This window comes from Budorcas taxicolor, chromosome 21 (genome assembly GCF_023091745.1).
Source record: "Budorcas taxicolor isolate Tak-1 chromosome 21, Takin1.1, whole genome shotgun sequence".
Taxonomy (NCBI): Eukaryota; Metazoa; Chordata; class Mammalia; order Artiodactyla; family Bovidae; genus Budorcas; species Budorcas taxicolor.
The window spans coordinates 70,772,078-70,799,092 of NC_068930.1; the positions used below are offsets into that span (position 1 = coordinate 70,772,078).

A 27,015-nucleotide genomic window follows, 5' to 3' on the forward strand; every position below is an offset into this window, starting at 1 on the left:
TGTTTTTTTTTTTTTTTTTTTTTTTGCATACAGACCTTTTGCCTTTGCAGTGGCTATCACATTGCCCATTCCACAGCTATTTCATGATTTATTCATGTGCTAGTTAACAAAAGAGGGCAAAATGACGACAATTTCCAGACACTTCCAAAAGGAGGGAGGAGGAAAAACTATGCCTTACTTAAGAAACATTGAGGAACCACTTAAAATGACATTTTCAATCACTTAGAGATATACATGTAATAGAATGTTCAGCACAAAAAGTAACATAAAAATTATTCTCTTTTTCACAAGGTTGCATATATTTAATACACCGTCCAATGAAAACAGATTGGCAGGAAGGATGCCAAGACCCCAGTAGCCATTGTTTCTCGGGGCGGTGGGGAATTCGGAGGTTCTTTGGTCCTTTATCTGGTTTTCTGCATTTTCCAAACTTCATTTAGCAGTGCCCAATGCTCTTGATTGGAGAAGGCAATGGCACCCCACTCCAGTACTCTTGCCTGGAAAATCCCATGGGCAGAGGAGCTTGGTGGGCTGCAGTCCATGGGGTCGTGAAGAGTCGGACCCAACGAGCGACTTCACTTTCACTTTTCACTTTCATGCATTGGAGAAGGAAATGGCAACCCACTCCAGTGTTCTTGCCTGGAGAATCCCAGGGACGGGGGAGCCTGGTGGGCTGCCGTCTATGGGGTCGCACAGAGTCGGACACGACTGAAGTGACTTAGCCATGCTCTTGATACACGAAGTTTCCACGCCGTGAGATTGGCAGTGATGAATAAAAATAGCACTGAGTTGGAGAATCCTACTCCCCAGTTAAGAAGTTTCAGGGGCAGCTTGCATTTGTCCAGTGAAAGCCTCCAGTTCGCTCTAAGACGTCTCCTCCCCTCCCCTTAAAGGCCTCAAGGCCTCAGTTGTTTTATCTGGCCCACGGGGGTGACTAGGAGGACCGCGGCAGCGCGGGCGGGCGGGCGCTGGCTGGAAGTCGGCGCGGCGGACTCCGCCCGGAGGCGCTTCGCCGGCTCCATGCGGCGCAGGCGTGGATATCTGGTAAGTGAGCAGGCGGCGCCCTGCGCTCAAGTGGCCGGTTAGCTCAGTTGGTTAGAGCGTGGTGCTAATAACGCCAAGGTCGCGGGTTCGATCCCCGTACGGGCCACGAAAAACAGGGGTTTTTTTTTCCCCCCAGCTTATGGATTTGTTTCACAACTGTCTTGAAAAATAGGCTTCTTGAGTGCCGTGGGCCGCGTGCAAACAGAAGGAGTCGCGGAGTCACTCTGGACTTGGGTCGGAAGTCGGGGCGGGGTGCAGAGGGAGGGGAAGGTACCCCAAGTCCCCGCGCGCTGGGGGCATGCTGCTCGCTTCGGGCATATTTTACGATACTCTCCGATGTCACTGCGGGTTGCTCCCCAATGCAGAGCTTCTGACAGCCCTCAGGGGGACCTCAGTTTTCAGTTTTCTGGAGTTTCTTAGGGTTGAAAATCCAGCCTTGGAATTCATTCATTACACACGTTTTTGTTTTTTTTTAATTGTTGTTGTTGCGGTTCTTTTTTTTTTTTAATTTTATGGAAGGCTTCACGAATTTGCGTGTCATCTTTGCTCAGGGGCCCTATCTCTGTATCCTTCAGATTTTAGTGTATGTGCTGCCAGAGCGAAGGCCATTCCCCACGTGTTTATGGAGAGCCTACTGCACGCATCCTAGTCCAGCTGGGGAACCCGGAAAGAGACATGCATCCCGGCAGGCGGCAGGTGTGGAAACAAGAACCGGCCAGATGAGCCCAGTCTGTAGTGAGGAGTTAGGGTTAGAAAGCAAATAGGGTAGCAGGCCGGGGAAAGAGAACCAGGCATAGATTTCAGGACATGAGAAAAGCCCTTTCAGACCTAGCTAATTAGTGTTCTAAGCCTGGCCACCATACTTGTCCTTGAACAGGTCTCAGTAATAATGAGAGTTGTTTAGTTTAAATGCATGTTAGTTTTAGACATTAAAGATCCTTGCTCCTTGGAAGAAAAGCTGTGACAAACCCAGACAGCATATTAAAAAGCAGAGACATCACTTTGCCGACAAAGGCCTGTCTAGTCAAGTCTATGGTTTATCCAGTAATCATACAGGGATGTGTGAGTTGGACCTTTATAGAAGGCTGAGCACCAAAGAATCAATGCTTTTGAATTGTGGTGCTAGAGAAGACTCTTGAGATTCCCTTGGACATCGAGGAGATCAAACCAGTCAATCCTAAAGGAAATCAACCCTGAATATTCACTGGAAGGACTGATGCTGAAGCTGAAGCTCTAATACTTTGGCCTCTGGATACAAAGAGCTGACTCGCTGGAAAAGACCCTGATGCTGGAAAGACTGAGGGCAAGAGGAGAAGGGGACGACAGAAGATGAAATGGTTGGATGGCATCAATGGATGTGGGCTTGAGCAAACTCTGGAAGATGGTGAAGGACAGGAAAGTCTGTCATGCTGCAGTTCACGGGGTCACAAAGAGTTGGACATGACTTAGCGACTAAACAATAACAATTTTTAGACAACCTACACGACATGTGTTTTTTCCCCTCAAAAATCATACCTCCACTCCACAGGGAAGGAAGGAGAGGGTGGCACTGAAACAGACGTATTATCATATGTAAAACAGAGAGCCAGTGGGAATATGCCGAGGGAGGGGGGGAGCTGAACCCAGTGCTCTGTGACAGCCTAGAGGAGTGGGATTGGGTGGGAGGCGGGAGGGAGGGTCAAGAGGGAGGGGACATATGTATCCCTGTGACTGATTCATGTTGATGTACGACAGAAACCAACACAACACTGCAAAGCCGTTTTCCTCCAATAAGAAATTAATAAAAATTTTAAAATTAAAAAAAAAAAACACAACAACAACTCTGAGCCACCAGGGAAGCTCTAAATCAATGAGAAAATAAATGAAAAGCTCAGGATGACATCAGTCCCAGTTGTCTAAGGCCTGGTGTTGTGTGGATGAGAAGCAGCAGGCAGCCAGTTGTGAGGATAGTTGTTTCAAACTCACAGCCAAGTGTGTTCACATTTTTCCATTTCTAAGCCATCCTTAAAGAAAAATCATGTATGGGGTCACACCGTCCTCACAGTAGTCCAGCAGAGCAACCATGCCATCTGAATCCATGTGTACGCTAATAAAGAACCAGTCGTGTTTGAAACTAGTAAGGATGTGCTTGGTTTGTTCCGCAGCCCCTGTCGTAAAAGGTTTTAGTTTTTCTGGTCTCCTCTTCAAGTTTCCCTTTGATTGACCTCATGTAATCTTTCACGTATTTCTTGTAAAACCGTGCAACCCACACTGGGACTTGAGCTCATGGTCTTTTAACTGAGATCACACACCTGGTCTCAGGACTTAATGAAGCTCAGGTTCTTGATGTCTCATCGCGGAAAGAATTCTGTGAGAGACAAAGTGATAGGTGAGAAGTGGATTTATTTAGAGAGAAACACTCCACAGGCAGAGCGTGGGCCATCTCGGAAGGCAAGAGCGGCTCCAGGGTACGGGTTGCCACTTTTTACTGGGGTGGGTAATTTCATATGCTAATGAGCGCCTGTGAGTGTGTCAGTTAGCTTGCTGACACGCTACAGTGAGCATACACTGAGGCTCAAGGTCTAGTGGAAGTCTTGTCACCATCTTGGACCTCGTTGGCTCTAACCATTTATGTTGTGTCCTAGGGCTATGCCATCCTTTTCAAGGTTGTGCCCCACCCCCTTTCTCTCCCGTTTCACTTGTAGGCTTCTTTTGTGAAGCGGATTTCCTGCAAGTGATGATTCATGACAATATCAATGTCAGCGATTGCTGTGCTTTCAGTTCCTTCATCGTTGGGGGTCTTCAGCAGAGAAATTTCCACCAACGAGCGAGTCATCAGTGTTACCCTCTGTCCTACTGGCCATATTCCCTTCCACCTCCAGACACGATCTGTCCACGACAGCGCGTCTGCTACCTCCCGGATGTGGCAGATGGCAGAGAACATCTCATCATGGCTGATGAGGTCCTCGTAGATGATTATGAGGGTGACTGGAGGGAGACCACAGCGGCGCTAGCTTGGTAGGAAGCTGGAGCTCAGAGCAAACACAGTGCAGCCTAACGTGGGGGTGAGCAGGCGCTCAGTGATAACAACCTGAAGGGCACAGAGAACAAACTGTTACGTGGCAAGAGAAGTGACAGTACCAAAGATAATAAATCCGTTGTAAAGACTCCCAGTTCTGTTTCAAAGGTAAAGATTAGCCTGAAGCACTTTCTTGAGCTATTTTGCAGAATTTAAACTCCCTCTGCCAGATCTACTGGAACCGAAAGGTTCGTGATGTTGACGTTTTCTGACTCCTGATTTCAATCAGCATCTTTGCCCCACTGCTATGCTGAATTCTCCTGTGCTCAATCCCCTTCATGAATATGTATATACCACCCAAGCCCCTTCCCCAGTTTTGCTGTTTGAATTGACACCACTTTAGGAAAGATCCCTGGTGTTCTCCTTACTTCCTGCAAGGAATGCGCCGTTCCTTTAGATTTTGACTTGGCTGTCTTTTGGGTCCACACTCACCTAGAGGCGAATCCAACTTTTGGGTAGCAGAAGCATCTGGAAATCTTTTGCTACATTTTGTTTTTTGTTTTTCAGGGAGATCTTAGACTTCACATTTTTTGTTAACTTTTTATTTTGTATTGGGATATGGCCAATTAACAATGTTGTGATAGTTTCAGGTGAACAAGGAAGCGACTCAACCTTTCATATATGTATATCCATTCTCACCCAAACTCCCCTCCCACCCAGGCTGCCGCATAACACTGACTAGCGTTCCACGTGCTATACAATAGGTGCTTGTTGGTTATCCGTTTTAAACAGAGCAGTGTGTCCATTCCAAACTCCCTAACTATGCTTTCCTCAGCAACAAATTCATGTTCTAAGTCTGTGAGTCTCTTTCTATTTTGAGTTCATTTGTATCATTTGTTTATAAACTGCCCATATAAGAGATGCCATAGGATCTTTCTCCTTCTCTGTCTGACTTCACGCAGCATGACACTCTAGGTCCGTCCATGTTGCTGCAAAGGGCATTATTTCATTCTTTTTAAGGGCTGAGTAATATCCCATTGTGTATATGTACCACACTTTATTTATGCATTCCTCTGTTGATGGACATTTAGGTTGCTTCCATGTCTTAGCTATTGTAAAATGTGCTGCAATGAACACTGGGGTGCATGTATCTTTCCAGACCATGTGTTTTTTCTACATATATATGCCCAGGAGTGGGATTGAAGGGTCATATGATACCTCTGGGCTTCCCAGGTGGCTCAGTGGGTAAAAAACCTGACTATGATGCAGGACCTGCTGGAGATATGGGTTCGATCCCTGGGTCGGGAAGATCCCCTGGAGGAGGGCATGGCACCCCACTCCAGTATCCTTGCCTGGAGAATCCCATGAACAGAATCCCATGGACTGGCAGGCCACAGTCCAAAGGTTGCCAAGAGTCGGACACAACTGAGCACAGCACATGGTAGATCTATTTTTAGGTTTGTTTTTTTTCCAGTTTACCATCTGGTGGCTCAGTGGTAAAAGGGACACCCTGTCAATGCAGGCAACCCACTCCAGTATTCCATGGAAATTCCATGGACAGGGAAGCCTGGCAGGCTAGAGTCCATGAGGTCGCAAAAGAGACACAACTTATCGACTAAAAGACAATACTGTTCTCTATAGTGGCTGTACCAATTTATATGCCTCCCCACAGTGTGGGAGAATCCCCTTCTCTCCATACCCTCTCCAGCATTTATTGTTTGTGGATTTTTTGACGACCATTCTGGCTGGTTAGACTTCACATTTCTTCCTCTCAGTTCTGCAGTATGTAGCGAGAGGGCAGCTGGATGAATTTCTCACTCATAGTCCAAGTCAGGCATTTTTAGATTTTTAAAAAATGTTTATTATTTATTTGCCTGCCCTGGGCCTCAGTTGCGGCACCAGAATCTTCCATCTCCGTCACAGGGTCTTTAGTTGTGGCATGTGAATGCTGAGATGCAGCACGTGGGATCTAATTCCCCAGCAGGGATTGAACTGGGGCCCGCTGCATTAGGAGCGTGGAGTCTTAGCCACTGGACTGCCAGGGAAGTTCCCAGGAGTTTTTCGTTTAGCTAAGGCTTTTAAGGGTGGATGCCATCTTACGTCAAGGTCCAATCATGTTTGAAAAAATCTCAAGTGAGAACCTCTACTAGACCATTCATTCATTCTTTTCTCAAATGTGCCTTAAGCTCTGATTGAAATGAGTAACAGCTCAAGTCCACAGACTACAGGCTTAACGCCTTTGGCAAGCGCTCCGTGTGTACTAAAAGTGTGATGGAGGGCTTTCCTGGGGCTCAGTGGTAAAGAATCTGCCTGCCAATGCAGACGCATGGGTTCAATTTCTGATCCGGGAAGATTCCACATGCCATTGGGCAACTAAGCCCGTGCACCACAGCTGCTGGGCCTGTGCTCTAGAGCCTGGGAACCGAAACTGCTGAGGCCCTTGGGTGACAAGAGAAGCCATCACAATGAGAAGCGTGCGTACTGCAACCAAAGAGTAGCCCCCGCCCCGCTCTCTGCAACCAGAGAAAGCCTGCGTACAGCGATGCAGACACAGCGCAGCCAGAAATAAATAAATAGATACAGTGTGCAATGGGACCATTATTATTATGAACAGTTAGTTAGAAGGAGAGCCTGGGGCTCCTGACCCCTAGAATAGGCACCTGTACTCAGATTACTCACACTGAAATCAGGCAGGACTCTGTGGGCTCCTAGGCATGGAAGCCTTTATTATTTTATTCTGTTTATTCATTTATTTTATTTTTGGCTGCGCTGGGTCTACATTGCTGCACAGGCGTTTCTCTGGTCGGGAAGGGTGGAGGCTAATCTGTGGGTGCGGGCCTCCCTCCGCGGTGGCGTCTCTCTGTGCGGAGCTCAGGCTCCAGGGCACGCGGGCTTCGGTAGTCGCGGCTCCCGGGCTCTGGAGCACAGGCTCAGGGGGTGCCTGGGCTTAGTTGCTCCGCAGCATGTGGATCTTCCTGGATGGGTGACCGAACCCATGTCTCCTGCATTGCCTGGTGCTTCTTTACCTCTGAGCCACCAGGGAAGATCCCGGAAGCCTTTCTGTCCCCCATTTCTTGTTTGTAGGGGAGACTCCAGCCTCCATGACCTTCCCTGAGTCCCAAGCACAGATTCCAACAGTTGCTAATCAAGGGAGGAACAGCTAAGAAAGGGCCTGAGGCAAGACTGAAGGCCCCAGAGAAGCTCGCCACGGTTAGGAGGCTGAGCACTTGAGAGTCCTGGAGTGCGGGCCCTGTACATGCTCGTCAGCAACCCCACCCTGGGGCTGCAGCTATAAAGCTCCTCAGCAAGTCCTCCCAGGGGAGGACACACTATATTGAGAGATACAAGGCCGCTGTGCCCCCTTTGCCTGGCAAAGCGACACAGCTATTCATTTCTATTTCACCCAAAACTCAGCCTCTGAGATGTAGTTCAGCATCAGTGTAGAGAGACTGAGCTTTCGGCATCAACACCTGGGGTGTGTATGACAGGCACCTTGTTAGATGCAGACGCCTTGCAGGGGAGGAGCCAGCCTAAGCTGCTGCCCTCTGAGCCCATAACTTGCCCTAAACAAGGACTTGAAAGGGTCCAGAATTCACCTCTATGGCATAAAAATTATTTTGAACAGAAGCCGTTTTAGCTCCTGAAAAGTCTTTTCTGCCTAAAGTAGAGTCTTCCAAAAGAATTCGGTTGTCTTAAATCCTCTTTCCTGGGAACAACCAGGCAAGGCTGACTTTCACCACTGGACAGGAGAAGCTGCCACCACCCTTGAGCAGGCATTGTCAGGAAACTATCCTATCTCCCATCTACTCTAGGTTAGCGCCTATTTATCATTCCTAAGTTGTTTGTTTTCCCATAAGTGCCCTCTCCCTCCATCCCTTCCCCTGTGAAGATAATGTATAAGCCCCACATTCTAACTGCCACATTTTTCTGTGAATTCCATTGGTACATTAATAAAAATACGTTATATTAAAATTTGCCTGTTCTTTTTTTGTGTGTTTATGTATTTTGGCCGTGTAGCATGGTTTGCTGATTAGAGATTGAATCCAGGGCTCCACAGTGAAAACACCAGATCCTAGCCACTAGGCCACCAGGGAACTCCCTAATATTTGTCTTTTCTCTTGTTAATCTGTCTTTTGTCAGCTTAATTCACAAGCCCTCAGAGACAGAACATAGGCGGATAGGGGAAAAGTTTTTCCTCCCTGATAGGCTCAAAAAAAGATAAATGGGATACTGTGTTCTAGATGAGGGGACAGTTCTTTCTTAGATGTCAGAGAGGACCTGTCTGACTTTTGAGGATGAAAGGATGAGAAAGTCTTTCATTTGAAAGTTTTTTTTTTTTTAATGAAAGAAGAAAAGGATTAAGAAATTGGAGCAAATCCCACGAATCTGATCTCTCTTTTGGTCAATCCTTAGTGAGGCTACTAATGAATTAAGTTAGACTCTGCAGGGAATAGTGAATGCAAGATTATTGACTCTGATGATGAAATGATGGTGATGATGATGGGGGATGACGATCGTGGTGGTCCAGTGGAGAGAAAAATTACCCGAAAGATTACTGGAAACTTCTCTAGTATAAATAAGCCTGGCCCCCAGCTTCCCCAACCATGAGCATCATGGATTCACCACATCATGCTGCAAATGCTAGGCTCCTCCCCTCCAGCCTAGACTATACGTAGAGGGCAGGGATGATGACTCACCCGACAAGCACTTAGTGTTTGTTGACCGATGGCCCTACGGCCGCCTTAGTGCTTGTGGCTATAAGACACTGGGAACCAGGAAAGGCGGGGAGGGGAGATTGGGAAAGGAAGAAGAGGGGTGGCAGAGCTGCGACTGAAGTGTGAAGGGGGGGAGGTTCCTCTGCTCATTCATTCATTCATATTCATGCATCTATCATTCACTCCCTGAGCGTGAACCAACGGGCACTGATGAGTGAGAGCCTTTGGGTGAGCGGGCAGGAGGAGTGGGCCAACAGGGAAACAATTTCGGGGCTGCGGACCACGCTTGATAAGATGCACACTTTGAACTCCCTCTCAGTTCAGTTCAGTCACTCAGTTGTGTCCAACTCTTTTCGACTCCATGGACTGCAGCACACCAGACTTCCCTTCCATCACCAACTCCCAGAGTTTGCACAAACTCATCCATTGAGTTGGTGACGCCATCCAACCATTTCATCCTCTGTCATCCCTTTCTCCTCCTTCGCATTGGGTGGCCAAAGTATTGGAGTTTCAGCTTCAGCAGCAGTCCTTCCAATGAATATTCTGGACTGGTTTCCTTTAGGATGCACTGGTTGGATCTCCTTGCAGTCCAAGGGACTCTCAAGAGTCTTCTCCAACACCACAGTTCAAGAGCATCAATTCTTCAGCGCTCAGCTTTCTTTACAGTCCAACTCTCACATCCATACATGACTACTGGAAAAACCATAGCTTTGACTAGATGGACCTTTGTTGGCAAAATAACATCTCTGCTTTTTAATATGCTGTCTGGGTTGGTCATAGCTTTTCTTCCAAGGAGCAAGCGTCTTTTACTTTCATGGCTGCAGTCTGCCATAAGGATGGTGTCATCTGTGTATCTGAGGTTATTGGTATTTTGATTCCAGCTTGTGCTTCATCCAGTTGGGCATTTCACATGATGTACTCTGCATACAAGTTAAACAAGCAGGGTGAAAATATACCGGCTTGAGGTGCTCCTTTCCCGATTTGGAACCAGTCTGATGTTTCATGTCTGGTTCTAACTGTTGCTTCTTGACCTGCATACAGATTTCTCAGGAGGCAGGTAAGGTGGTCTGGTATTCCCATCTCTTGAAAAAAATTTTTCAGTTTATTGTGATCCACACAGTCAAAGGCTTTGGTATAGTCAACAAAACAGAAATAGATGTTTTTCGGGAACTCTCTTGCCTTTTTGACGATCCAATGGATGTTGGCAATTTGATCTCTGGTTCCTCTGCCTTTTGTAAATTGTTTGAACATCTGGAAGTTCATGGCTCATGTACTGTTGAAACCTGGCTTGAAGAATTTTGAGCATTATTTTACTAGCGTGTGAGATGAATGCAATTGTGCAGTAGCTTGAGCATTCTTTGGCATTGTCTTTCTTTGGGATTATAATGAAAACAGACCTTTTCTAGTCCTGTGGCCACTGCTGAGTTTTCCAAATTTGCTAGCATATTGAGTGTAGCACTTTCACAGCATCATTGTTTAGGATTTGAAATAGCTCAGCTGGAGTTCCATCACTTCCACTAGCTTTGCTTGTAGTGATGCTTCCTAAGGCCCACTTGTTGTCGCATTCCAGGATGTCTGGTTCTAGGTGAGTGATCACACCGTTGTGGTTATCTGGGTCATGAAGATCTTTTTTGTATAGTTCTTCTGTGTATTCTTGCCACCTCTTCTTAATATCTTCTGCTTCTGTCAGGTCCATGCCCTTTCTGTCCTTTATTGTGCCTATCTTTGCATGAAATATTCCCTTGATATCTCTAATTTTCTTGAAGAGATCTCTAGTCTTTCTCACTCTATCGTTTTCCTCTATTTCTTTGCATTGATCGCTGAGGAAGACTTGCTTATCTCTCTTTTCTATTCTTTGGAACTCTGCATTCACATTGGTATATCTTTCCTTTTCTCCTTTGCCTTTAGCTTCTCTTCTTTTCTCAGCTATTTGTAAGGCCTTCTCAACCATTTTGCCTGTTTGCCTTTCTTCTTCTCTGATTCCTAGAATGTCGATGTTCACTCTTGCCATCTCCTGTTTGACCACTTCCAATTTGCCTTGATTCATGGATCTAACATTCCAGGTTCCTATGCAATATTGTTTTAACAGCATTGGACTTTACTTCCATCACCAGTCACATCCACAACTGGGTGTTGTTTTTGCTTTGGCTCCGTCTCTACATTCTTTCTGGAGTTATTTCTCCACTGCTCTCCAGTAGCATATTGGGCACCTACCGACCTGGGAGTTCATCTTTCAGTATCCTATCTTTTTGCTTTTTCGTACTGTTCATGGAGTTCTCAAGGCAAGAATACTGAAGTGGTTTGCCATTCCCTTCTCCAGTGGACCACGTTTTGTCGAATTCTCCACCATGACCCCTCTGTCTTGGGTGGTCCTATAAGGCGTGGCTCATAGTTTCATTGAGTTAGACAAGGCTGTGGTCCATGTGACTGGTTTTGATTAGTTTCTGTGATTGTGGTTTTCATTCTATCTGCCCTCTGAGGGATAAGGATAAGAGGCTTATGGAAGCTTCCTGATGGGAGAGACTGACTGTGGGGGAAACTGGGTCTTGTTCTGATCGGTGGGTCCATGCTCAGTAAATCTTCAATCCAATTTTCTGTTGATGGGCTGGGCTGTGTTCCCTCCCTGTTGTTTGACTGAGACCAAACTATGGCGGAGGTAATGAAGATAATGGTGGTGGTGGTGGTTTAGTTGCTAAGTCACGTCCGACTCTTACAACCCCATGGATTGTAGCCACAAAGCTTCTCTGTCCAAGGGATTCTCCAGGCAAGAATACTGGAGTGGGTTGCCATTTCCTTCTCCAGGGGATCTTCCAGAGCCAGGGATTGAACCCAGGTCTCCTGCATTGCAGGCAGATTCTTTACCCACTGAGCTACGAGGGAAGCCATGACGAAGATAATGGCAACCCCCTTCAAAAGGTCTCCTGTGCACACAGCTGCACTCAGTGCCCTCGACCCTGCGCCTGCCTCTGCCCGATACTCATGGACACTCACAGGAAAGTCTGAGTCAGTCTCTGCGGGGTCACTGCTCCTTTCTCCTGGGTACTGGTGTGCAGAACATTTTGTTTGTGCCCTCCAAGAATCTATTTCCCCAGTCCTGTGTAAGTTCTGTAAGCAAATCCCACTGCCCTCCAAAGTCAAATTCCCCTGGGGGTTCTCAGTCCCATTGCCAGATCCCCAGGTTGGGCAATCTGTTGTAGGTCCTAGAACTTTCTTAACAGTGGGAGAATTTATTTGGTATAATTGTTCTGCAGTTTTTGGGTCGTCTGCTCCGCAACTCTATGGTGGGGTTAACGGCGACCTCCTCTAACAGGGCTTCTGCCGCACCCAAGCCTGCTGCACCCGGAGCCCCTGGCCCTGCAGCAGGCCACTGCTGATCCATGCCTCCGCAGATCCAGACAGGGTTTTCAGGTGACGCTGAGAGCGTTTGGACAATGTGATGTTAGGCCAGGAGCTCTGGAACCTCAGACTTTTTGCTGGACACCTCTTGCAGGAGGTGATAGGTGAAGGATGAATATGGCCTGACAATGAGGCAATGTGGCCGGGTAGCATTCTGGGCGGGAAGGGGCGGCAGGGCGGGGCCAATTCAGGCCCCGCCCACCGACCGGCTCTGTCTGTCAGGTGCGGTCGCCTTCCGAGATGTCTTGGCCTGCGGGGCACTCGTAGCTGCCTCCTTTCCCAGGTGACGCACATTTGAGCCGCCGGCGCTCGGCGACCCGGGTTCGGGTCTCCGCGTCGGCTGTCATGGCGGACGCGGAGCCGGAAGCTGAGGGTGGCAGTGAGGACGGCTGCAGCGGCGGCCGGGCTCCCTTTTCCCAGCGCGGGAGCGCGGCGCGCGTGGCCCCGCTGGGCCCCGAGCAGCTGCGGCGCGTCCTGGAGCAGGTGACGAAGGCGCAGCCGCCCGCGGAGCCGCCGCCGCCGCCCTGCGTGCTGGACGCGGCGCGGCGGCTGCGGGACGCGGCCCAGCAGGCCGCCCTCCAGCGGGGCCCCGGCACCGAGCCCCCGCGCCCGCCGCGCCTGCTGCCGCCGCAGGTGAGGCGCCGGGCGGGGTCGTGGGGCAACTGAGGCCCGGAGCGGGCCGAGAGGCCTCGCGCGGGGAAGGAAGGCTTCTCCGCTTAGGCCTTAGAGCCGCCCTGCCCGAGAGAGCGGCCGTTACAGTTCAGGGCGTCCCCATACTCGGCTCCCTGGGGACGGCAGGCCCCCCGCCCCTGTCAGCGCCGGCACCGTCGGCTCCTCCACCCCGCCGGGCCCCTGCCCGCGGCTCCTCCGCGCCGCCTGGCTCCTCTCGCGGGCGTTTCGTCCCGTTTTCGTTGAGCGCTCACGGTGTCCAGGCGCTGCGGCGGGTGCAGCGTTTGAACCCAGCCCATGAAGAGCGGCCGGACCTGGGGGCTGCTCCCGAGTGAGGGGTCCCCAGGCCTGACACTGCAGCGGAGACCTGAATGGATTAAAAGGAACCAACGTAGAGAGTCTTTCTGTGGAAGGGGCTGCAGGTGGCCCGGCCGAGACTCGGGGGCCGAACGAAGTACATTCTAGTGACTTGATGCAGCACCTGCTCGCAGTGGCGGCGTCTGCGTTTGCAACCCCTGTTACAGACCCGGCAGGTGCCTGACATTGGCTTAATGAATGAAACCCGTGAAAGCACTCCGTGTGCTAGCCAGCGTCCTCTCTCAGTGGCCTGATTTCCGGGTCACACAGCTCTTGGCCGCTAAGGAAGCTGGAACTCGAACATGGGTCTTGCCATCCCAGAGCGTCCAGAGTAGCATCCAAGCCTGAGGTCGTTCATGTCACCTGTAAAGTCACATTCCCTTTCAGCACTGGGCTTGTAAATATCACCGTGCTTCTCACTCCAAAAGTGCCACAGAGATCCTGCCTCTAGAAGAAATAGGTAGAGAGTAGAATCATCAGTCTTCACTAAGCTTATGTTTTTGTTTCTGAGGGATTTGGCCAGTTAACATTGGTACCCAGTTGGTCATCAAGACTGGAGAGTTGTCTCACCCAAGTTTGGGGAGACAAGTATGACTGCCCAAACACCAAACTTCTTAGAAGTGTGACCTTGGGTAATTCAACCTGTTTGGACTTTGGCTTCCTTATTTGTAGGATGTTTGTCTCCTACTGTGCTGAGGACATAAACGCCTCCCACTGAAGTCCTGCACAGCAGGTCTGTGGAGTCCGAAGGGTTCTGGTGGCCGAGTCTGTCCATCTCCTCTCTGTATCTGGCACAGTGCTGGACTGCTTGGGTCTCGGCAACCACACAAAAGTGTTTTTATCAGCATTTTATAGATGAGGAAGGAGCTGAGTGCTTACCCTGAGCCTCCCCGAGGCGTGGCTGCACTCCAGGGCCTGTTGAATGTTGCTATAGCTTTTTGGGTTAGATAACTTAGGAAAGAGCCCCAAAATGATGTATTCCCCAAAATGAAAGCAAACTTAATTGGAGTTAGATAGCATGATCATGTTCTCTAGCTCTTCTCATTGGGGTGATATAAATACTTAATGCATTCATGATATTGTGGTTTTGCATTCAGTTCTGGTAATACTCTTTGCCCCCTGGCTGTGCCACAAAGGCCATAGAGACGCATGAGATGGAGGTTATGTGACCAAGGAGGTAACTCATCACTCAGATAACTTCTGGCCAAGGTCAGAAAGCTAGAGATTATAAATAGGACAGAGAGCCAAATGCACGGAGAGAAAGGACGAGGTTGTTTCTGGCCAAGGGGGTGAGACGAGGTGGTCTGAGCTAGATCTGGGAGGGTGGGTCCGAGTTGAAAATGCAGAAGAGGAGAGGTGGTGGGGGCGGGGACCCGGGTGTGATTGGAGAACCCAGGCAGGGGAGGGTCTCTGGGGGGTGGTGTGGATTGGAAGGTACAATCTGAACACACTCCCTCAGGTCAGCTCCTACCCCTCCCAGCCTTGTTCCTGCCCCACAGAGAGATTTTCAGTTTCCTCCACACACAGTGCTCCTTGTCATGCATCCGTCCATTCACACATGTTTGTCCTTACACCTAGAATATCTGTTCCAAAATTCTACTCATCCTTCAAGGACCCCTGCGGAGGTCACCTCTTCCAGGAAGCCTGCCAGCCTTGAGCTGCCCCTGCTTCTCTTACTGCACCTGTTGCGCTGTGCTGGTGGTGTTTTCCTATCAGCATTCCGCGATTAACACAGTCTGCCTTCAGATGTAGCAGTGGAGCTTTTGAAAGTACAGACATTGAGGCAAAGTGCAGACCTGAGTCAGCGGGCCTGCAGGTGGCAGGCCTGGGAGGGGAAACCCCGCCGCCCCACGGGTGAGGCTGGGACCTGACTTGTTTATGAATTGGCCCCCAGCGATACTTAGGAAAAGTTTGTTGAATGAAATAGACATATAACAGGTATCAGGTAGAATACCCACTTGGTAAACTAGTCTGCAGAGCAGATTGAAAAATCAGACCAGCTTTGCCCCTGTGGTAATTCAGAAACAATAGGATTTGCTCTGTGTTTGTATGTGTGTGTGTCTCTCTCTTATAATGGCATTATCTGATAATACCTCAAGAGCTTAGAGAAACATTCTAAGTGATTGGTAGTAAAAGGAAACAAATGTGATTCTTAAAACTAGCAAAGTAGAGCTAGTTGTCATTTGATTCATATTGGCTCAGGGCCAGCTCTGCACACCTCAAAAACCAATATATTGAATTGTCTGCTGTTTGTAGTAAGTATATAATGTGCAGACAGATATACTCCAACCTTCAACTTGATTTCAGGTTTTCATTCTGTCCTGTTATATTTTTATTGATCCTTTCCTTGGTAGAGGGTTGAGTCCAAAGAGGAGGGCCTGTTAGTGACCCCAAATTGGTGGTTCTCAATGGGGGCAGTTTTGCCCCACAGAGGGCACTTGGCAACGTCTGGTGATATTTTGGTTTTGGTTTTAATCTGTTTGGCTGCACTGGGACTTAGTTGGGGCACGCGGGGTCTTCATTGTGGAGCACAGGCTCTGGAGTGTGGGGCACCGGCTTAGTTGCCCAGACACACGTGGGATGTTAGTTCCCCAACCAGGGGTGGAACCCACATCCCCTGCACTGGAAGGCAGATTCTTAACCACTGGACCCCCAGGGAAGTCACTGAAAACATTTTTGATTGTGACAGCTTGGGGAGTGCTGCTGGCTTCTGCTGGGTAGATGTGGGGCTGTGATCAACGCTGCCCAGCTCAGCTGGCATGACAGACTGGTCCAAGATGTCAGCTGTGGCGAGTTGAAAAAGTCGGCTCTGGGTGATGAGGTTTATCTGTCTTTTCTCTCTTTGTTTCTGCTCAGTGGGGGCAGGAACCTAGTTTTCCTGCCCCGCCCACCCCCCTGAGACCATGACTGCTGTCTCCCGAACACCTACACCATTGTATCAGGCACAAGGTCACTGCTCAGTAACTTGGTGCGGACTTCCCTGGTAGTCTGGTGGCTAAGACTCCACACTCGCAATACAGGGGGCCCAGTTCGATCCCTGGTCAGGGGACTAGATCTTGCATGTCACAACTAAGTTTGCACGCTACACTAAAGATCCCCCGTGTCAGAGTGAAGATCGAAGATACTGAGTGTCGAAACTAAAACCTAGCATAGCCAAATAAATAAATATTCTTTTTCTAAAAAGTACTTGTGGAACCTAGTCGGCAGCAGCCCTCGCCTTTGGCGGGTGTTTTCTGTTATGGCACTACCTTCAACCTCCTAGACATACATCCTTGTGACAGTGCCAGTGTTTCTTCTGGGATCCAAGAAGCAAGATTGCTGGGTCAAAAAGCCCATGCGTTTAAAATATTTTTAGGGACTTCCCTGGCCATCCAGTGGTTAGGACTCTGCTCTTTTACTGCCAAGGGCTCAGATTCTATCCCTGGTTGGGGAACTAAGATCCCACAAGCCATGGGGCCAAAAGGATAAAATTTTGTTAGATGTTAAAAAAAAAAAGCTGATGAAGAAATGCAGCCCAACTCCTAGGTGTGTGCCCTGGAGAAATTTACACGTGTGTACACACACATCTGTGGTCTGTGACTGCGCAGAGCAGACCAGAGACCACAGGGCGGGAGGCCACCTGTTGCCTCGTGCTACAGAGCAGTGAGCGCCCGCGGGCTGCGGAGGGCGCTACAGAGCAGTGAGCGCCCGCGGGCTGCAGAGGGCGCTACAGAGCAATGAGTGCCCGAGGGCTATGCACCTCCCCTGGGATGAATTTCACAAGCAAGATAGGAAAAAACCCCACCAGGATAAACCAGAGATGATATTCACTTATATAACGTTTGAAAACACATCAAAACAGAACTACTTATTTTTAGGGATACCTACAAGTGTAATACGGGCTTCCCTGGTAGCTCAGCTGGTAAAGAATCCATCTGTAATGCAGGAGACCTGGGTTCGATCCCTGGGTTGGGAAGATCCCCTGGAGGAGGGCATGGCAACCCACTCCAGTATTTTTGCCAGGAGAATCCCCATGGTCAGAGGAGCCTGGTGGGCTGTAGTCCATGGGGTCGCAGAGTTGGACATGAATGAGCGATTAAGCACAAGTGTGATATAAAGAATGCGTGCAAACGACAAACAGCACGTTCGGGGTAGGGTGAAAAACAAGGCGCGCAGAGGTGGGCCAAGAAGACGTCCCAGTGTAGTAACGTCGCGTGTCGTAACGCAGGTGCCAGGGACCCGAGGTGCGTAGTTCTTGATGGCTTTTTTGGTTTCCAGAATTTCACTGAAAACTTTAAAAAATAAGGCCACGTATTGAACCGAGTCCAATTTAGAGTACTAAGAACTCTAAGTACGCATGTGGTAAAACTATAAAGAAGGATATTTTTTAATGGTTCATGAGATCAACTGAGTGGATTTTTTTAAACAATGATATAGTAGATACTGGGCTAGCTAAAAAGTTGATTCAGTTTTTTCCGTTAGGATTGTACAGAAAAACCTGAACGAACTTTTTGGCCAACCCAGTGCTATCAGAAGGCATTTATGTAGGAATGGTGAGTAGTTACATGAACTTTTTATTTTGTGTATATAAGCAAATGCTTCTTATGTATGCAAGTACAAGAAATGTGACGTAAAATAGATGACTATGGACTGGGCAGAAATGTTGATAAACGTCAGTATAAACAGAATAGATACAGAGTTTTTTTATATGTAAGATGTGTAAGTTAGAAAAAAATTTCAGCAGTGGGTTTAAGATGGGAACAAAATTGTGGAAATGTTGATAAGCACAGTGCTTCTTTTGTTTTTCTGTGTTTAAGCAATTGGAAGCCATTTGTGTCAAAGTAAGATCTGGAGAGACAAAAGGTCAGGAAAAGCCGATGCCCGCGCTGGCCGCCATCCAGCCCAAGCCGGCCAGGCTGGGCCCGCCGCCCAGTGGGCACTGCAGCGCGGTGGGGCTCAGCTCTCAGCTGCTGGGGGCGCCGCCATGTGTCCTGAGTCACCACCCCCAGCCTCCTCTTCGAGTGTTCATACAGAGGCCGCTGCCTGCCCTCCGGCCAGTCCCTGTGAAGACAGTCTTGGCTGCCGAGCCTCCGAGTGGCCGGAGCACTGCAGCAGTCCGTCTGTCAGCCTCTGACCTGCCAGCAATCACATCTGTTTCATCCAGTTCAGCACATTTATTTATTTCCAGCTCGCAAACAAAACACGCTGAGAAACTAAAGAAGTCTTTAAAAGTGAAAACACGTTCGGGACGGATATCTCGACCACCCAAGTATAAAGCTAAAGATTATAAATTCATCAAGACAGAGGATTTGGCCGATGGTCACCCATCTGACTCCGACGACTACACCGAACTGAGTGTGGAAGAAGATGAAGATCAGAGAGGGAGGCAGGCGCTCTTTGACTTGGCAAGCTGCTCCCTGAGGCCCAAAACTTTCAAGTGTCAGACATGTGAAAAGTCATACATAGGAAAGGGGGGGCTGGCCCGGCACTTTAAACTTAACCCAGGCCACGGCCACCTGGAGCCTGAGATGTCACCATCTGAGAAAGCCAATGGGAGCGTGATCGCGGGCCCCACAGAGGGCAAGACCTGCAGCCTGGCGCCTCGGGGGCCACCCACGCCTGCTCTGCCAGTTGAGGAAGGGGCTGCGTCAGCGTGGCGGGGCCTGCAGGTAACCTTGCTGTTGGTGGTTGTGTTCTCGTTCCTGCACGTTGTCCTTGAGTTGACGATACGTGCGCATGGCTGGCACAGAGCAGTGTGTCTCCTGTCTCGGCAGCATGGCTCACTGCGTGCCGTGGAATGCAGGCGCAGGTCCTTCAGGGCTGGTCAGGGAAATGAATCGCAGCGCTCTTGCTGACACCTACATGACCGTGGCCTTGGGAAAGGTTTGCGTGGGGGCGCTGGTCCACAAGTCTGCTTCCTGGACCGTCTGCAGTAACACGCCCTACCAGCTTCTCTCCCCGCTTTTCCCCTTTCGAAACTCACAGACAAAGCAGACCCAGTCACCATGGATTTGCATGACCATGTCAGCATTTATTCACTGAAACCCAGTGTGTGTGGGGTGAGCATTTGTGTGCCATGTGCCATTATTTAAAAAACAGCGTTGAGGTGTTTCTCTGGCAGTCCAGTGGTTAGGACCCTGAGCTTACACAGCCTGGTTAATTTTCTAAAGTCCCCCTCTCTGTATATTTCCAAAGGATGACTTTTATGGTATTTGAAGTGTATCCAGTAAAAAAAGATTACAAGTCGTGGGTGAATTATGAATTAACAAAGCTCAGGTCAATTTTTAATATCCAGTGACCTCAGAAGAGTGTTTCGTTTCATTTTGGGCACCACTCCATGATCATGGTTTGTCAGCCCAGGTTTGCAGGCTGGTGTTCATCTGGTATCTCTAAGGGAACCTTTGTTTAAGATGCATTGATTACCATTAATGTGTCTTGATTACGCCAAGAAGAATAATTTACAAGTTCCTTGCTTTGATGATATTTTTTCTGCTCTAAGGTTTTCATTACGGTGTATAAAGGATGATTATTTTATTTTGGTTTGGGTGTGCACCCCAATCTAGAATGGTCAGTCTGTGGAAGTTGAAGAAGCGCTGGTTTCTGAAGCAAAAAATGGAAGTTTTTCAGCCCTTTTGGGATCAGAGAGACATCCCGGACCTAGAAGAAGCAGCTACTCCACAGAGCCCAGCACAGCTGTCCTGGAGCAGAGCGGCATGGCTTACCCGCCAGTGGGTGCTGGGGCCTCGAGGAGCAGGGCCAGGCTCCAGGAGGTGCGTCACTCTTAGAGCTCCGTTCTTGAAACCCGTGTCTCTGGCATGGTATGTGGCAACTCACTCTAGGTTTCTGAATTTCAGAGTAAAATGCCCAGATCGACTCAAACAGTTTACCTGATGTGTAATGGGATGAACGCTCTATTCAAAGATAACATTGCCCAAAATGATTTCTAGGTGTACCAGCTGCTTGCCTTGATAACTTGTAGAATAATTATAACTTGGGTTTGCGTGGAAGCAGTTTAGAAAAGAACAGAAATGGTGTTTTTGTTTTGTAAAAAGTTTCAAGATATAAAAGCATGTTTTGGGTTTTAAACTCTAGAATCTCCATTCTAGCCCCTTGAAAGTAGGTTTATTGAATTTAGTTGGGTTGGCTTAGAAGAGTGGGACCCCAAGCTTACGTTGTCTTTGGTGAGGATGTATTTATTTGCCTGCATCTTAAAGAAAATAAGTAAAAAAAATAGCAAAGGGAAAGCACAGATAAGTACATGAGACAACCAGCCCCAGAGAGAGTGGCTTTCTGGGCCCTGGGCCTCCAAACTACAGATGAGGGGAAAGTGGTTTTCAGAGAGGAAATGGCTTTCTAGAAAGCCTAGGAGGCTTCAGGGTCCAGCGGGAAATTTAAACCTGGGTGAATTAACTTTCCTCCCCATGAGCTTGTTACCAAGTCCTGGCTGAGTGAGTTTTAGGAGTAGGAGGTCAGGAGTCTTCTGATGTGATTTGCTCACTAACATTCGAAACGAGTGAATGGCTTCCATCCTGGGAGCACTTTCTGCTGGGTTCCAGCTGCGCTCAGTTCACTACATGTCAGTAGCTCCGCTTAGATGAGGAACTGGAACCCCAGAGACGCTCCCTGCTGGGTCAGGTCAGTGAGGCCACTGGAGTGCGTGGCCGGGACCCGCAGCACCGTACTGCCCAAGCGCCGTACTGTCCAAGCGCTGTACTGTCCTGCGGAGAATCAGGGACCCTCCGAGGAGCGCCTCTCTTGATCCCGCACAAGAGAAGCTCCCCAGAGATGGGCACTGGTTTACACATGACTAGGGGTGTCCGGTATCAGGCCCTGTCCAGGGTGTGGGGGGACACAGTGCCCACGCCGCCTCTTTTCCCGTCACTCACTCCAGTCCCGTCCGAGGACTGCGCCCTCCTGCACCATCCACGCCCCCCAGCCCCGCCCCTCCCCAGGTCCTCGTCTCCTCCCGCCTGTCCCTGTACCTTGGTGTGGTCTCCTGGTTGCGGGCTGCCTCAGGACTTGCTGTGTTTTGGGCTCGGGCACCAGTTAGTGAGCCCTGGGGAGCAGAAACCCGTTTCCCCACCGCGGCTGTGTCCTCATCCAGGGCCTGGTGCCCACGGTTCGCTCGGTGCTCCCGTCGGGGGCAGACTCTGAATGCAGAGTTGATCACAGGACTGGTTATGCGTGAGCATGTGAGCTGTGTAACAGGCACAGCGCTCCCAGTTGAGAGTTGCTTAGTCACTGAGACGTTAGGGAACTTTCTGTCTCCTGTGGGTTTTGTTGCACCAGCTTACTGGCTGCTGGAAAATTCTTTCAAAGATGTCAAACGCTTTCTTCCGGTAGCTTCTCCACCAGTGTGACCGGGACGATCTAGTGGGGTTGGCGCTGCCTCGGCTGGCTCAGGTTGTGACCGTGTATGAATTTCTTCTGATGAAGGTGGGTCTTCTTAGTGTTGCTAAGCGACTGAGGCGATGATCTGAAGTTATTTAGAAAGGCATCCTTTGTGATATTTTCTTAGACAGAGCCAGGCCTTGGGAATCATCTCCTTTCCCCAGAGAGGGCTGAAGTGAGCCGGCTGGTCCGGCCCGTGCGCCCGGCACAGGCCGTCAGGCAGGCCCGCGTGGACTCGGTGTGCGTGGACTCCCCTCTTCTCTCGCACCCACGGCCCTGCCTGCGCCTCCATGGCAGCCCCGCCCCCGAGGAGCCCGCGCCGAGATGCGGCCTTGCTGCCTGCACCCGGACTTCAGGAGCGCCCCAGGAGTGGGGACCCGGCCCTCCCCCAGCTGCGGGCCCCAGAACCTGCCTGTGTGGCCCTCAGGGCCTGTCCGTGCCGTTTCCCGGCCACCGTTCTCCGGCGGCCCTCAGGGGCTGGTTTCCTGGGCCGCTTCTCCCGGCCGTCTGCTGCCCTGAGCACAGTGCAGGGCACGCTGCGCTCTCGCTGGGGAGCGAAGGCCGAGTCTGCTGACGGCTGGGGGCTCAGGAGTGTCCTTCCCGCCTTCGGAGTCCTCTCTGTATTTTCCACATCTTTGCCTTGGGTTGAAACATCTTATTTTTTTTTTTCCCCCTTTGTCATCTTTATCTTCACTGAGGTTGAAAAAGGTCATCTAGCAAAACCTCTCTTCCCAGCTGTATACAAGGAGTTTGAAGAGCTACATAAAATGGTTATGAAACTGTGTCAAGATTACCTCCGCAGTTCTGGACCCTGTTCTCAGGAGCCTCTGGAAGTAAACAACAATAAGGTAACAAGCTCCCGTGGGAAGTCTGGCCCAGAGCCAAGGGAGAGCTGCCCAGTAAAGAAGGAGGATGTTTACCTCAGTCATGACGTCTTGACGTCTTCATAGTCAGCTTCTGTGTAGCTCTTTCTTCCAAAAGTGATACATGCTTTTTTCAGAAAACTCAGAAATGCAGATAAGCTAAAAAAAAAAAAGGAAACACCCACCATCCTCCCACTCACCGATGATCACAGTGAATAGGTGGTGTCTTTTCTTCATTATGCAGGTTTTTGCAAAGGGATGAATTACACAGGGGCCAGCAGTTATTGTTTGTGGCTGTGTTCACAGAGCTCCCATGTCAGTATCCTTGCCTTTAGCTATTTTGAGTCCTTGACAGAAATAGGCTGTGAACTGACGTGGTTTTACTTGTTTTGGATAAAACCTTCTGCCGGGCAGAGCACGCTTCTGCGGGCGGGCAGGTCATCCAGGGGGACTCCCTGCGCCCAGCTCAGAGACTGAGGTCCTCACCCCACCAACCGCCTGTGGCTGCGCCAACTCCCCACACCCTCCCGCCTCGGCAGAGGGCAGCCCTGAGTCGTCAGTCATCTTTTCTGCCGTTCGCGATGCTGTGCTTTTCACTAGTCTGGTTTTGCCACACTCCTTTAACAACATGGCTGGGCTTGGAGGGTATTATGCCGAGTGAGAGAAGTCAGAGAGAGGAAGGCGAATGCCACGGCATCTCGCGTTCATTTAGAATCTCAGCAAGGACGACAAACCAGTGAATACAGCAAGGAAGTAAGTAAACAGAGTGGGGTCAGGTGTACTAAAAGAAATGCTCCTACGACAGTGAATAACACTTAGGCCATGTTGACTTAAGGGCTCCTAACATTTGATTATACCGACAATGGAGCTGCCTGCCTAGAAAGCGTAGTGTTTCAGGGTCATTACTTCTATAGCAAGAAGTATCTTGATCCACACTGAAACATACCATATGGGTTTTTTGGGTTGTCCTCATCCGTTTTATACAAATTCAGTGCTTAACGTACCGCGTCTGTGTCTTCTTCGCGCTGCGTCTTTGTTGCTCTGCAGGGGCTCTTCGCTAGCTGCTGGGGAGCGGGGCTGCCCTGGGGCGGTGCTGGGCTTCTCGCTGCGCTGGCTGCTCTCGTGGCCCACGGGCTCCAGGGCGCTCAGGCTTCAGTAGCTGTGGTTCCCGGGCTCTGGAGCACAGGCTCAGTAGTTGTGGTGCTAGGGCTTAGTTGCCCTGAGGCATGTGGGATCTTCCTGCACCAGGGATCAAACCTGTGTCTCCTGCATCGGCAGGTGAATTCTTTACCCCTGAGCCATCAGGGAGGCCCTGTGTTTTATCTCCTTAAGTTACATATTTTTAAAAAATGTAATGGACTTTTCGCTAAGCCTCACATAGATGCCCTGGTTGGCAGTGGTCACTTACCTGTCCATAACCTGCCAGTTGAGCAGGCGTGGAAGCCATCCAGGAGGAATAGTGGGCAAGAAAGTTACCGTGGTGTCAGACTAACACGATGCCGCTGTGGTGACAGTTCGTCTTCATCCTTCCCATTGTCTTCATGGCACCTTGCTGAACAAAGGGACTCCATAGGTTTACACTCAGCCCTTTATTCTCAAGTGCAGACATGCTTCTGAATCTTCTGTTTTGAGTGAAGCATCTCTATGGGCCCCTTTCTTCTCAGGTTGCTGAGTCCTTAGGAATCACAGAGGAGTTCCTAAGGAAAAGAGAAGGATATGCAGATTGCGTTCCCGGCAAGTGCACCAGCCCGGAGGAGGCCCCAGCGGAGCTGGAGGGAGCGGGTCCGCAGAAGAGGGCGAATGAGGTGGGCATGGCCCGAGGGGCGCCAGGCCGCCGTCCGGCCAGTGGGGAATTGTTGGGGTGGACCGCTGGGACTCCAGCACTTCTCCAGGAAGAAGAGGTGCTGGTTGGCCTGTTTCTTCCTAGTCTTAGCTGGTTGGGTCTTCTCTCCCTAGATTGCAGAGGATGGGCTGGCCTCAGTGAAAAGGACCAGGAGAGACGCTGTGCCCCAGGACCCCACGGAGTGTCCTGCTGAAGACGGGGGCCTGCAGAGGCCGGCCCTGTGTGCCCCAGCGGCCGGTGCGGGTAAGACAGCCCTCGCGGTGTGCACCCCGGGGCTCAGAGACCTGCTGCTCGGGGGTGGGGATGGCGCTCCTGTGGCCGCGTTTCAGAGACTGCTCTGGTTTCTCAAGAGTTTTACCCCAACCTCCCAGTGTTTATTCCCTGGAGTCTCGGGTCTTTGGGGTTTTCTTGAGTCCTTTATTGGAATGAAGAGCTGCCTCATGGTGCTAAGTGGGTTGTGCCTGGGAGGGCCCCGAGGAGTTGGGGAGACCTGAGAGCAGGGACTGGTCCCGGGACACGTGAGTCCATGGTTTGGCTTTCGTGAAACTTGGTTCTCAGTGCCAGCTCAGAGTTAACATTGGAAAACAAGACATGTTCTAGCTTTTATTTTGGTGCTAGCCAGAACGGATCCATGAGACACCTGGAATATATTGCAGGCGTAACTTTCCAAAATGTCACAGCTGCCTGATAACCTTCCTTGATCCGTAGGTCTCTAGTATAAAGAGGCCTCCTCTCCTTCAGAACTTGGGACTTAATTCTTCCAGACAGGAGAGCAGGTTTATTCACTGAGAACAATGAGGGCTGTCTGGCACCTGTTTGGAACACGGCTCCCCTCACCTCACAGGTCTGAGTTTCCTCTTAGCTTCATCCATTCCTGGAAGCCGCCAAGTAACAAGGAGGGTTTGTGTTTTTGTTTCAGGGGCAGGAAGGTTTCTCTGGACTAGCTTCGTTTGGATAGTGATGTGTGACCAGCAGCAGTACACAACTGACTCTGTTTTTCTGAACCGTTTAGGTTTTGCCCCTGGAGTGAATGGGGGCTCCTCTCCCCGCCCCGAGGAAAGCCCCGCGATGCCGGCTCCCAAGCAAGAGGGCAGTGCGGCACAGGCAGGCCACCAGCTGGCAGCACTGACCGGTTGGGCAGCTCAGGGTGGGCCTGTAGACCCCACTGCCCTGCGCCAGGGTGCCCTAGGCTGGGGCTCCCCTGTCCCTTAGGGGAACTGGGGACATGGGCCCAGCACCAGCTGGCAGCGCTCCCTGGGGAGAGTATCCAGATGCTGGGGCTGGCCTGGGGAGCCCGGCTCTCTGCAGCACCTGTCTCCAGCCTGGACACTCAGAGGCAGGAAGTTTCTGCGAGGCGTGTGGCTCCCACCCGAGCAGCCCCGAGTCCAGCGCTGGCGAGGCCCCTGCCCCTCTGCCCAGGAAAGCGTGGTCCATGCACACCGTGCCAGCCAACTGTGCGCACAGCACCGAGTCTGAGCGGAGCCTCGGCCCAGCCGGGGGCAGATGCCGAGTCCTGAGGGGGCCCTGTAGGCCACAGGGGGCTGGGACCAGCTGCCCTGAGAGGCACACAGACCAGGGGCTGGAGGCGGTGCTGCCGTCGGGGAGGCCGTGCTTTTGAACTCAGCAACGGGTGCCCTGCAGTCTTGTCTCAGGAATAGGAGCAGACGGCAGTTCAGACTCTGACTGGCTTCCCTTGTTCCATCCGGGTTCCGTAGTGTCCGGGGAGGGGGGTACTGTCACAGTGACAGACGCAGAGGGGCCTGCCCTGCAGGGGGGCCCCCCGGAACGGCTCCTCTGGAGGCTTGGAGACGAAGCCCTCTCAGTGAGATGGGGTCAGAGCCGCAGCCCTAGATCTGTGTGGATTTTACCCAGAGAAGGTCTGTTTCAAGGAACGTGTATTTTTCTAATGTGAATACTGACACAAATGAACATTTTATTTATAAAGAATAATGTCTTTCTACCTCACTGTCTGCCTTTTTCTACACCTTGCTTGTTGTAATGATGGCAGATGCGTTAGCTGGGGATGGATCCCTCTGACGCACCTGCCCCTGGGCACCTCTGACAGCTGTTGCAGGGGGCGCCGCTGCACTGGTTCTGGGTTGCCTCCCCTGCCCCCAGGCACAGAAGATGACGTCCCCTTTCTCCTCAGCGATGTGCTGCTTTATAGCAGACTTGGTCCACACGAGAAGCTGCTTCTGGGTTCAATAAGTCAATGTGCAAGCCTGCCATCTGGGCAGCGTTTTACTGGGAAGTAGGGAAGGACGTTGTGCTGACACTCGGTGGCTAGGGAGAGCGAGGCACAGGACAGGAGCCGCAGCCTCTCCACGTCCCGCTTGTAAAGCCACTTATCAAGCAAGGTCTCTCCGTCTCTTCTTGGAATGTTTTCCTGGGCTCTACCACGGGGAGAAAGAGAGGGCCATTTGTCCACACTCAGATGAGAGCATCAGAAGGGCACAGCTGTCCTTTCCCTACCCGGGCTGACGCCATCAGGAGGGACCCTGGATGCTGGGGCCGGGGCTGTGGGCTGCGCCCTCCCTGTGCTGGGGAGGAGTGGGCTTTATTCTCAGGGAGTGGGTTGCCATGCCCGCCGCCAGGGGATCTTCCCGACCAAGGGATCAAACCTGTGTCTCTTGTGTCTCCCAGACTGGCAGGCAGATTCTTCACCACTGCACCACCTGGGAAGCCTCTGAGTTCCAAAGGACAGGTTCAAACAGTTGCTAATCAGGGAAGTTGGACTGAGGGGCGGAACTGAACTGAATC

At 50.6% G+C, this 27,015-nt stretch overlaps 1 protein-coding gene, 1 non-coding gene and 2 pseudogenes across 2 annotated transcripts; 2 read left to right on the top strand and 2 right to left on the bottom strand.

The window, feature by feature from the left end:
- Nucleotides 1–896: 896 nt before the first annotated feature.
- On the bottom strand, nucleotides 897–12,500 carry LOC128066511 (translationally-controlled tumor protein-like; annotated as a pseudogene).
- TRNAI-AAU (transfer RNA isoleucine (anticodon AAU)) lies at nucleotides 1,077–1,150 on the top strand. The gene has a single exon. It is a non-coding gene; the product is annotated as a tRNA-Ile (tRNA).
- On the bottom strand, nucleotides 1,551–1,646 carry LOC128067177 (uncharacterized; annotated as a pseudogene).
- Nucleotides 12,499–26,220, top strand: ZNF839 (zinc finger protein 839). Its single transcript, XM_052659470.1, has 8 exons — nucleotides 12,499–12,786; nucleotides 17,976–18,827; nucleotides 19,722–19,928; nucleotides 21,502–21,594; nucleotides 22,248–22,397; nucleotides 24,077–24,217; nucleotides 24,369–24,498; nucleotides 25,268–26,220. The coding sequence occupies exons 1-8, from the start codon at nucleotides 12,499–12,501 to the stop codon at nucleotides 25,465–25,467; spliced, it is 2,061 nt and encodes a 686-aa protein (XP_052515430.1). The 3' UTR covers nucleotides 25,468–26,220.
- The last annotated feature ends 795 nt before the right edge of the window (nucleotides 26,221–27,015 follow it).